Source organism: Haliotis rufescens, unplaced genomic scaffold (assembly GCF_023055435.1).
Source record: "Haliotis rufescens isolate VD_foot unplaced genomic scaffold, xgHalRufe1.0.p SCAF_1, whole genome shotgun sequence".
In the NCBI taxonomy this organism is placed as follows: Eukaryota; Metazoa; Mollusca; class Gastropoda; order Lepetellida; family Haliotidae; genus Haliotis; species Haliotis rufescens.
In genome coordinates, this window is record NW_025963779.1 from 7,277,391 (window position 1) to 7,289,304 (window position 11,914).

At 42.1% G+C, this 11,914-nt stretch overlaps 1 protein-coding gene across 4 annotated transcripts in view; it reads right to left on the reverse strand.

Moving 5' to 3' along the window:
* Positions 1-11,914, reverse strand: part of LOC124136725 (adhesion G-protein coupled receptor V1-like) — a 168,052-nt gene that overhangs the window by 119,714 nt on the left and 36,424 nt on the right. For all 4 annotated transcript variants that reach the window (XM_048401180.1, XM_048401247.1, XM_048401155.1 and 1 more), the window contains 8 exons: positions 11,795-11,909; positions 9,618-9,764; positions 8,360-8,508; positions 7,836-7,974; positions 4,988-5,199; positions 3,469-3,657; positions 2,742-2,892; positions 615-808 (listed from right to left, as the gene is read on the reverse strand). In XM_048401180.1, coding sequence (XP_048257137.1) covers positions 615-808; positions 2,742-2,892; positions 3,469-3,657; positions 4,988-5,199; positions 7,836-7,974; positions 8,360-8,508; positions 9,618-9,764; positions 11,795-11,909 — 1,296 coding nt within the window. The remainder of the gene's footprint in view (positions 1-614; positions 809-2,741; positions 2,893-3,468; positions 3,658-4,987; positions 5,200-7,835; positions 7,975-8,359; positions 8,509-9,617; positions 9,765-11,794; positions 11,910-11,914) is intronic.

Below are 11,914 nucleotides of genomic sequence, written 5' to 3' on the forward strand. Positions count from 1 at the left end.
AAATATAAATTATAAGACCAAACCTACATTACATTGACTGGACTGTTGTTAACATAGACAAATAACACCAAAAAGCAATTATTCAATTTCTGCTTGGATGAATGGTCATACTAAACATATTCATGAAAATGTGTACAGAATTCTGACTGTTGTAACGATTGAGCAGGTTATTTCTGTTGATAGTGTATTAATTTCTTTTTACTGTTTTGTGGTATTCCTTTTGTCTATATGTTATCTATCAAATGTTAATTCTATAAGACATAATCATGCTCTGTTCTAATTATGATGAAAGCATAAAGGCACTGGCTGCAGTACATTTTCTGCTGGACAATATGTCAGACAAGGAATCTGACGACTACAGATCAATATACTGAACACAAAAAGTTAGGGATCCTGAATATTTGTAGGGATACTTTTTATGAAGTCGTGTGCTCAGTCTTCACTTAAAAAAATATCCCCCCAAAATATTCATGATTCTTAACTTTTTTGTTCAGGATATGTAAATATCGGTCGTAATTTATAATTTGTAAGTTGTAATTTTGTGCCTGTTAGATTTTAATCCGAAACAATGCTAATCACATTAAACCAGGTGGATAGAACAGTGTACATCTTACATCATCAGCAACAGAAGATATTCGTATTGTTTGCTGGGCTTGTCCCTCCGTGAAGGTGATGGTTCCGGAGGTGGGTGTGAGGTCCGCCTGAGCACTCGATGGTAACTCCCATGCTACAGACACCTGTCCAAACGTCCCCCGGCTCCGCTGTACATTCAGATCCCGGAACACAGTGTTGATGGAGGTGCTCTCCCCTGCAACACAGTCAGGCTTGTAGTATCTCTGATTCATTATTCAAATCTATTGTATAGATGTCATTGATGATCAGTTCCACATCAAATTAGTTTAATTGGAACAAATATTGCCAGTTCGAATGCACCTCGCCCATTGACATTGAGCTCATGCATGTGAAACAAATTTTCAGTAATTGGAAGAAATCAGCTTGGATATTTATGATCCAGATGATTACATTTCTAAAGCTGGGTCAGAGTCAGTGTTTAGAGGGTCAAGGTCAGGGTCATAGTAGAGGGTCAGGGTCAGTGTTTAGAGGGTCAGGGTCAGTGTTTACAGGGTCGGTGTTTAGAGGCTCAGGGTCAGTGTTTAGAGGGTCAAGGTCAGGGTCAGAGTAGAGGGTCAGTGTTTAGAGGGTCAGGGTCAGTGTTTAGAGGGTCAGGGTCAGTGTTTAGAGGGTCAGGGTCAGTGTTTAGAGGGTCAGGGTCAGTGTTTAGAGGCTCAGGGTCAGTGTTTACAGGGTCAGGGTCAGTGTTTAGAGGGTCAGGGTCAGTGTTTAGAGGGTCAGGGTCAGTGTTTAGAGGCTCAGGGTCAGTGTTTAGAGGGTCAGTGATTAGAGGGTCATGGTCAGTGTTTAGAGGGTCATGGTCAGTGTTTAGAGGCTCAGGGTCAGTGTTTAGAGGGTCAGGGTCAGTGTTTAGAGGCTCAGGGTCAGTGTTTACAGGGTCAGTGTTTAGAGGCTCAGGGTCAGTGTTTAGAGGGTCGTGGTCAGGGTCAGAGTAGAGGGTCAGGGTCCATGTTTAGAGGGTCAGGGTCAGTGTTTAGAGGGTCAGGGTCAGTGTTTAGAGGCTCAGGGTCAGTGTTTAGAGGGTCAGTGTTTAGAGGGTCATGGTCAGTGTTTAGAGGGTCATGGTCAGTGTTTAGAGGCTCAGGGTCAGTGTTTAGAGGGTCAGGGTCAGTGTTTAGAGGCTCAGGGTCAGTGTTTACAGGGTCAGTGTTTAGAGGCTCAGGGTCAGTGTTTAGAGGGTCGTGGTCAGGGTCAGAGTAGAGGGTCAGGGTCCATGTTTAGAGGGTCAGGGTCAGTGTTTAGAGGGTCAGGGTCAGTGTTTAGAGGGTCAGGGTCAGTGTTTAGAGGCTCAGGGTCAGTGTTTAGAGGCTCAGGGTCAGTGTTTAGAGGGTCAGGGTCAGTGTTTAGAGGCTCAGGGTCAGTGTTTACAGGGTCAGTGTTTAGAGGCTCAGGGTCAGTGTTTAGAGGGTCATGGTCAGGGTCAGAGTAGAGGGTCAGGGTCCATGTTTAGACGGTCAGGGTCAGTGTTTAGAGGGTCATGGTCAGGGTCAGAGTAGAGGGTCAGGGTCCATGTTTAGAGGGTCAGGGTCAGTGTTTAGAGGGTCAGGGTCAGTGTTTAGAGGGTCAGGGTCCGTGTTTAGAGGGTCAGGGTCAGAGTAGAGGGTCAGGGTCAGTGTTTAGAGGGTCAGGGTCAGTGTTTAGAGAGTCAGGGTCAGTGTTTAGAGGGTCAGGGTCAGTGTTTAGAGGGTCAGGGTTAGCATTCTGGCAACAGTTAGTTTTCACAAGTTAATTAAAACTGGACCTAAAACATAAAGAGAAATGTGAGGGAACAAAATCCCCAGTTGTGGAAAAACGTTCCCAGTATAAAGTGTTGCATGGAAATAATTTCCACAGAAAAAATAGTACAAAGAAACATGTTCATTCCAGGAAAGGAAAGGACACTGACACATAGTTGGGGTTGATTGCAATTACACAAAATGTAACTGTCTGTCACAGGAAGAACAGTCAATTCAGAACAGGAAGCAGATCTCCAGCAACTGTCACGCTATAACTATCGTAACTCCTATACTGTAACTTAGATTTAAGATAGTGGCAGCACTACGATCGCTTGTGAAACAGAGCCCAGATCCATGATGAGTCGATTGCACTTCACTGCATGAGTGACCTACCCATGTAGACAATAGTGGGATCCATGGAGAACTGGATGATTCCTCCAGGTGCATCATTAGCTGCGACAGTGATGGGGATGCTCACTCGGGCACCCAGTTGGGCGGCAGGTGTACCGTAGGTCAGGAGCTGGAGGCTGAACAACTCGTCCAACTGGAATACATCAACAAAGCTGTTCACTTTCAAGTGTGCATGTGAAAATAAGAATAACAAAGGCTATAGAGTATGCGATGTCTCAAGAATTAGGGACTAAAATTTGTCAAGTGTGACACTGTGAATGGGTCCTTACCTCTGGTATGCCATCTGACTTCGCTACAAGTTTGACACTGTGAATGGGTCCTTACCTCTGGTATGCCATCTGACTTTGCTACAAGTGTGACACTGTGAAAGAGTCCTTACCTCTGGTATGCCATCTGACTTTGCTACAAGTGTGACACTATGAAAGAGTCCTTACCTCTGGTATGCCATCTGACTTTGCTACAAGTGTGACACTATGAAAAAGTCCTTACCTCTGGTATGCCATCTGACTTTGCTATAAGTGTGACAATATGAAAGAGTCCTTATCTCTGGTATGCCATCTGACTTTGCTACAAGTGTGACACTATGAAAGAGTCCTTACCTCTGGTATGCCATCTGACTTTGCTACAAGTGTGACACTGTGAAAGAGTCCTTACCTCTGGTATGCCATCTGTCTTAGCTACAAGTGTGACACTGTGAATGGGTCCTTACCTCTGGTATGCCATCTGACTTCGCTACTAGAGTCCCTGTTGCTCTGGTCTCACCAGGAGCAAACCTCAGGACACTAGTTCCTCCATAGAACTCCTCAGTTCCTCGTGGAGATACTCGGTACTCTACTTCCTTCATCGTGAGAGCTCCACCGCTGCGCTCTACAATCACTGTCACTGCTTCAGACCCCTCCTGTGGAACATATAGTGAGTGAGTGAGTGAGTGAGTGAGTGCCTCACACATCAGAGTGAGCAATCCAGTGGTTAATGTCATGAGCAACAACCCAGACCACCTGATGGTGTATTACCAGCCAGGTGACATATGGTCACCACCCCTGCTCATTTTAGTCAGCTTCTACAACAAGAATGGAGTACTGAGGATGTATTCTGAATCTCCAAAGTGAGTAACTGTTATAGTCAGCATTATCAATAGTCAATATAGGTCAATAGTGTGAACACTGGTCCACACCATAACGAAATTGTCCCACACAAGCTTACTATGCTTAACTCATGTGAGAGAAATTCTGTGGGAAGTTATCATTACTGCTAAGTGAGAAGGAGATGTGACACCACTTCCCCTAGAGAGCTATGGTAAAACACTGTGTCCAGAGTTGTCTTCAGAATAAGATGGAGGTACGCTGGATAATCAAGAATGATATTTTGGCCAAATGTGACGATTCACATTTCCATAACATGTGCCATTTGTCAAAATGTTCAGTAATACATAATCTAGTTTGTTTGTTGTCTGTAAATAATTGAGTCTGGAGTTGCCACATGAGCTATGTCATAACTGGGACACAGCTAGGATTTGAATGCAAGACCAGTGGATCCTGACATTGGGGTAAGGGAGGCAACTCATGAAAGCAGACTGTGGTGCCACTGTCTGCATGCTGCTGCCTCTTTTTTATCATTGTTTGTTTGTTCGTTGTCTGATTCTGCACTGAGCGAAGTAAGAGAGTCTGACAATTCGATTCTGTTAGTTGCCTCTCAGGTTGCTGAAGATCAATTTTAACCCATCTTCCTGAGGCAAGGGCGTTAACTGACTATAAAAGTTTCCACCCTTGCCGGACTAGGCTGGAATTTCAAGGCTTGATTGTAGCTCCACCAGTGGTTATTACGAGTTATGTCCATTCAATGTTCCTCCTATTGACCAATCAGATTCCATCTCTCATATCACTTGTATTTGCTTCAAACAAAATGGCAGCGCCCAGTCAAGACCATCTGTTCCATAATCATATTGTCTATAACCTATATTGTAATAAAACCGTTCTTACCCCGCGAAGTGCATCAAATCATGTGAGCACTTTGATTTAAAACATGAGAGAACATGAGATGTCTAGTTTGTTACGCGATTTTGATTGGACTATGCATAGACTCGTTAGTCCAGCCAAAATGTAACTCTATAATTACAGCCTAGTTCAACAAGGGTGTAAATTGGACTTTTATAACCAGTTAACTCCCTTGCCTCAGGAAGATGATTCTAACCTGAATCTTCACAGGTCCTTTAACCAGAAAACACGCACCTGAATTCTATAACTGTTCTGCATCAATGTTGAGAATTCAAACACTCCAGCTGGATTATCATTGGCCAATATAGTGACATTGACCTCTGCTGACCCAGGTCGTAACCTTTCTACTGAAGACCCTTCAATCCTCAGCTCCACGGTTACAGTTTCATTGATCTCTGGAGTTTCATCTGCCCGGACACTGAGTGTTATGTCGATCTCAGACACACCTGTAGGTCAAACCAAAGCCTGTGATGAAGCATTGTATAATACACTAAATGTTTAAAGGGGCACTGATCTAACGGACAGGTTGTTGCCTTTGTTATTGTTTTTCCCCCGTGAGTACCCGGATGATACGCAACGCAACTGAGCGTGACCAGAGACTGGGGTACCGTCTGCAAGGACAGCTAAATAAACTTGGAGGCTGGAGGCAATATTTGTTTTACGCATTTTTGAACACTGATTGGTTAACTGTGATCTATAAAGATTTCGACAAAGGGCGCTTGTTAATTAATTTCTTCAGCCTAAACAAACAGACATAAAGAACAAGGGAGCTCATCGGATGTCGTCATTTGGAAATACCCCAGATGGTTATAGTTTAATACTAAAAAAAGTATCCATGCAGTGAAAGCATTTTTTGGATTTCGGCTTGCGTCGATAATACGATTACTACTCCCTTGTTTTCATCCACGTTTTCTCGTATAACCCTACACTTGTGTATTTGACGTCATTCACTTGATGCTCAGTTAATGAATTTATTACAGGTACAATTAGTGGTAGCACCACTTAGATTACCTGACAAAGGTTCCCATTTGGCATTTATTGTGTCTGGGGTAATTATTCAATCTAAATCCAGGTTTGAAGTGAGGTGAAATGTGTGTTATGTAATATGCACGTGGCAGCCCAGCAAGAGATGAATGATCAGTTGATTTACTTTTTTTTGTAAATCAATGGATCGTTCCTAGTCATCAAAGGATTAACAGAAAATACGTTGATTGATTAATCACTGTTATCTTGCACAGTGGATATGTCAAGAGTGAGTGTCTACATGTCTAGGTTTACTAAAACAAAGGGAATACACTCATATCATGGCGCGAAGTGCCGATGTAAAAACAACATACTTTGTTCAAAGGGTTAACTGATAATACGTTGATTGATTGATCATTGTTATCTATCACTCAATGGAATTTTTAGAAACCGTGGACGTTAAGAAAATAGTTGTCACGTGGGCTTTCTCAGCTGACCATTGAGACTTGACACCTATGTAAAACACCTGAAACAATCCAAGCGATCAGTTGAGAAACGAACACGGGTTATAATATCCCGAAACGATATATATCTTTTAAAATATTTGATTGTTACTGAGACACGTGACATCGAATAAGTTTCTTTGTACAGCTGCACACGAGTGGGATATTGTTCCTTTGTGTGGATATTCACGGATACATTCCTCGAACAAGGAAGCTGCCTAAAACTTATACACATAAATTTGGTAGGTTGTAATTATGATATTTGCATTTTGTTTTCCTCCATTTGAACCGATTCGTTCTTGTTTCTCTAAGTCTTGCTTGGGAAATTCTTCAATGCGCGATAGACGTCGTTGTCACAGGTCTTTTCCTTTGTAAGCGTGTATATATTACCGTCAATTTGTAAAATGTGATTCTCTCAGGCAATTTATAAAATGTGTAAATATTTCAGTCATTTTGACTAAAAAATCTGTCCAGATTGATCAAGACGATCAAAAGGGCCTACAAACATCACAACAGATTATTATGTAGGATTAAAAGCCAAACAACTTAGAAATATACTTTTCAACGCAACATTTTCAGTCTCTTGGTGATGACATTAAACATCAAAATGTTTGGAATTCGTTGTCATAATAATACAGATGGAAATGTTTTTTAGTCACTTTGTAAAATAACTGAATATTTAGACGTTTAATAAATTCGTTACACATTTGACAGTAAAAAGATATACACACTATAAAAAAAGCATATGCTCAGGTGAAATATTTACTTTGTGTTGCAAGTCAAAATAGTGTAAACGAAAATTACCAAGCAAGTGACTTATCAAAACTTCGTCACCATTACCGATGCTACTCACAGAGATACCTACATTTCCTTATTATCTCGAAAACTGTATTTCATTTTGTTGATCAATGTGACCATACGCCCTTATTACTACCCATAAAAGTGACTAATGCGCTTACGAATGGCGCAGCAGAGGTCGCGAACTAGTCTAGATTTCTGTTATACATCCGGGTACTCAATGGGAAAAAACAATAACAAAGGCAACAACCGGTCCCGGGGAATTGCGTTAGATCAGTGCCCCTTTAAGTGCATCCTGAAATCTGCATAACATAGAGACAGGACTTTCAACTTTACATCCTACATTCTATATGTTTTGACAAACCCTTTTCAGATTAACAAATAGCTTTTCAAATATATTAATTTAACATTAAATTTGATACTATTCGTTTTCCTGACAACCATAATATTAATAAACAGAGCCTACCCAAATATATACATATATTACTAACATAACACAAAGATCTAATACAAATATCAATCTTTATTGAAACAGATCAGTAGATTTGATGTCAGCCTCTATTTCAAATGTTTGACAACCATAATCATGATAGACTAATGCTTAGTCTCTAAAACTATATAAATAAACAGTTTGGATAGAAACAAACAACTCCATTTAAATTGAAAAGGAGCCCCAGTGAGGGGAGGGGAAGATTCTAGACTTGCTTCATTTAGTGATATGGCATTACAGTAAACACTGGGTGGAAGGGAACGTAATATGAATCAGGTACAGTGAGACTGACTATAATCCTGACTGTATCCGGGTGACCGAAAAGTACCTGATGCCATGAGAACCACGCCTGTCATGCTGTCAAAGTCAGCCGATGTAACGGAAGATGCTGACTCTCCCACTCCTGTCACAATCCACCTGATGTTGACAGGTCCACTGCTTCCCTCCCGGTTGACCTTCAGTTGAACCTGCAAGTAGGGTGAGTGAGTGAGTTTGGATGACAGTCCACATTGTTGCATCTTCTCAAGGCAAGGGAGTTAACTGACTATAAAAGTCAAGTTTTCACCCTTGGCTTGATCCTAGCGCCACCTGTGGCTATCATGAGTTATGTCCCTTCTATGTCCCTCCTATTCACCAATCAGATTCATCTCTCATATCACTTGCTTTTGCTTCCAACAAAATGGCGGCACCCAGTCAAGATGATCTGATCGATAAATAAGATCTATATTGTGATAGTCCAGCTAAAATATAACTCCATAATACAAGATGGAAACTAAACTTTAAAGTCCGTTAACTCCCTTGCCTTGGGAAGATGACATTGTGTCCTAACTTAAGTTTTGTGTCCTAACTTACCACTCTGCTGCCTGACGTGGGCTCTTCAACCAGGACATCCGAGATGTCAGCAAATCCTATCTCCCCATTGGCGTTGGTGGCGGTGACAGGGATACTGACCTGCCTCCGGGACTGTAGGACAGGGCTGTTGTAGTTCCCAAACTCAGGAGCTGCAACATGGAATTGTTATGACTCATTCATTTACATATCTGATTGACTTTAATCAAAAACAGCTCTGTGGTCCAGAGGATAGACCGTGTTCATAAGTGAATGGTCAGTGGGCCTATCCCCAGATGCGTTCTACCAAAAGACATTAAAATATGGTACTTGTTGTTACCCTGCCTGCAGCTCAACATTATGGGGATAAAACAAGGACTTGAGTCAGTATACTGTGTCGAAGTAGGGTACCCAAGTTAAAAGACGGCATGGTATCTCAGTGGGTAAGCACTTAGTCCAGACTCTACCAATCTCATTCAAATCATATCTCACTACCGCTTAACAAATATCTGAAGACATCTCATTACAGGTCACGTCGGAATGACCTTTTGTGAGCTTTAACTGACCAATGAACTGACTTACAAGAAGCTGACATTAACAAATTACAAAGCACCTTTTTCAAGCTATACAACACTTAAGCTTCAAACTGTGAACTTTTATTCAAGACTGCACTTGGAAAAATATTCAAGTTCTTGATTCAAAATTTGAAAAGTGGCCTACATTGTATGGCAGTTCTTGCAGTCTCTTCTGTTCAAATGTTTATCCAACTGAAGTGAGCGAAAGACAATGATTTTGATGGAATCAGTTGTACAGCTCGTAACCGTTGTTTGGAATAACCTGTGTTAACCTTTTCAAGTTTGCGTGATAAGAAAACACATTCCCACTGTCACTTTCCTGATCTGGTGAGCAACACTCTGATTGGTGAAATGAAATCTTTCTGACATGTCCTGTAACAGGATGTCCTCTGATCTCTGTCAGAACTAAGTTGATAAGATCTGATTTTACTGAGATTGAAGAAGTACAAGATGCTGCACTCACTCACTCACTCACACACACACTGAAAATTGGATTAGACATAGAATTACAAACATAAAAATGTCACTAAGCTGAAAACAATTGCAGAAGCACAGCAAACACCAGATGCTCCATGAGAAGTATTCAAAAGCTGCATGTAGCTCACATGGAATCTTTGTAATGTAAGCTACAGTTTAGTGACACACAAACTGGTTGTATGTTTAACCTTAACACTTCGCTTTGAAGGTCAATAGGTGTCGGTACTAACTTATATCAATAATGACGTCCGTAATGTAGGCATCAAATCTTCCTCCCGTCTGCAGGAAGGCTTTGGGTAGCAGAGGCACTTCCCCCATGATGATATCCAACCCTTGCAGCAGCGGCATCTCGAAGTACCTCTGTGCCAGCACCTCATCTACACAAAGACATTGGGAGTAGTGGGTGTATACAACTATAGGATGACATCAGCACCTCATCTACACAAAGACACGGGGAGCAGTGGGTATATACAAGTATAGGATGATATCAGCACCTCATCTACACAAAGACACGGGGAGCAGTGGGTATATACAAGTATAGGATGACATCAGCACCTCATCTACACAAAGACACGGGGAGCAGTGGGTATATACAAGTATAGGATGACATCAGCACCTCATCTACACAAAGACACGGGGAGTAGTGGGTATATACAACTATAGGATGACATCAGCACCTCATCTACACAAAGACACGGGGAGCAGTGGGTATATACAAGTATAGGATGACATCAGCACCTCATCTACACAAAGACACGGGGAGCAGTGGGTATATACAAGTATAGGATGACATCAGCACCTCATCTACACAAAGACACGGGGAGCAGTGGGTGTATACAACTATAGGATGACATCAGCACCTCATCTACACAAAGACATGGGGAGCAGTGGGTATATACAAGTATAGGATGACATCAGCACCTCATCTACACAAAGACACGGGGAGCAGTGGGTATATACAAGTATAGGATGACATCAGTACCTCATCTACACAAAGACACGGGGAGCAGTGGGTATATACAAGTATAGGATGACATCAGCACCTCATCTACACAAAGACATGGGGAGCAGTGGGTATATACAAGTATAGGATGACATCAGCACCTCATCTACACAAAGACATGGGGAGTAGTGGGTATATACAAGTATAGGATGACATCAGCACCTCATCTACACAAAGACACGGGGAGCAGTGGGTATATACAAGTATAGGATGACATCAGTACCTCATCTACACAAAGACACGGGGAGCAGTGGGTATATACAAGTATAGGATGACATCAGCACCTCATCTACACAAAGACATGGGGAGCAGTGGGTGTATACAAGTATAGGATGACATCAGCACCTCATCTACACAAAGACATGGGGAGTAGTGGGTATATACAAGTATAGGATGACATCAGCACCTCATCTACACAAAGACACAGGGAGCAGTGGGTATATACAAGTATAGGATGACATCAGCACCTCATCTACACAAAGACACGGGGAGTAGTGGGTGTATACAAGTATAGGATGACATCAGCACCTCATCTACACAAAGACACGGGGAGCAGTGGGTATATACAAGTATAGGATGACATCAGCACCTCATCTACACAAAGACACGGGGAGTAGTGGGTGTATACAAGTATAGGATGACATCAGCACCTCATCTACACAAAGACATGGGGAGCAGTGGGTATATACAAGTATAGGATGACATCAGCACCTCATCTACACAAAGACACGGGGAGCAGTGGGTGTATACAACTATAGGATGACATCAGCACCTCATCTACACAAAGACACGGGGAGCAGTGGGTGTATACAAGTATAGGATGACATCAGCACCTCATCTACACAAAGACACGGGGAGCAGTGGGTATATACAAGTATAGGATGACATCTGTAGACACTGACAGGAAGGAGGCCAGGTAGGTAGATATGTGGGAAGGAGGAGGAGGTAGGTATGTTGTTCGGGGGTAATTATATGGGCACACACACACAGGAGGAGGAAAATGAGGCGAGAAGGAAAGAAAAGGAGGACAGAAGTAGAAAAGGAGTAAAGGAGAGTAGAAATGCGAAGAAGGAGAAGAAGTAGAAGAGTTTTCCTTGAATACATTACACTCCTTTGAACTTTTCAAAATCCCTATTTTGAACATAACAATCATTTTCTCCAAATTGACTACCAAGGGCTTCTTGTTTGGAATTCTAGATAACTATATTATCTGTAAGAATAAAAGAGGAAAACCAGTCTAAATCAATCTTCACACTTCAGTGCTTTGTCCACAAGTTGACAGTACTGTCTGGGCACTGGAAGTTGAGGTGCTGCAATGTTGGACCGGAATACTGCAAGTATCTGTGACAACATTACATTAATTTCACTGAATAGCAATCTGGCTGTGTTAATGTAGAGCTCTACCTGTGCGGTCTCTGTTGGCGTTGTCATAGTAGGTCAGTGAGATGTTGGCGGTGAGGTCTTTGAAGCGTCCTCCTTCACGCTTCAGCTGAAGTTTCAGGGACCGTGAAGTGATGGTCTGTG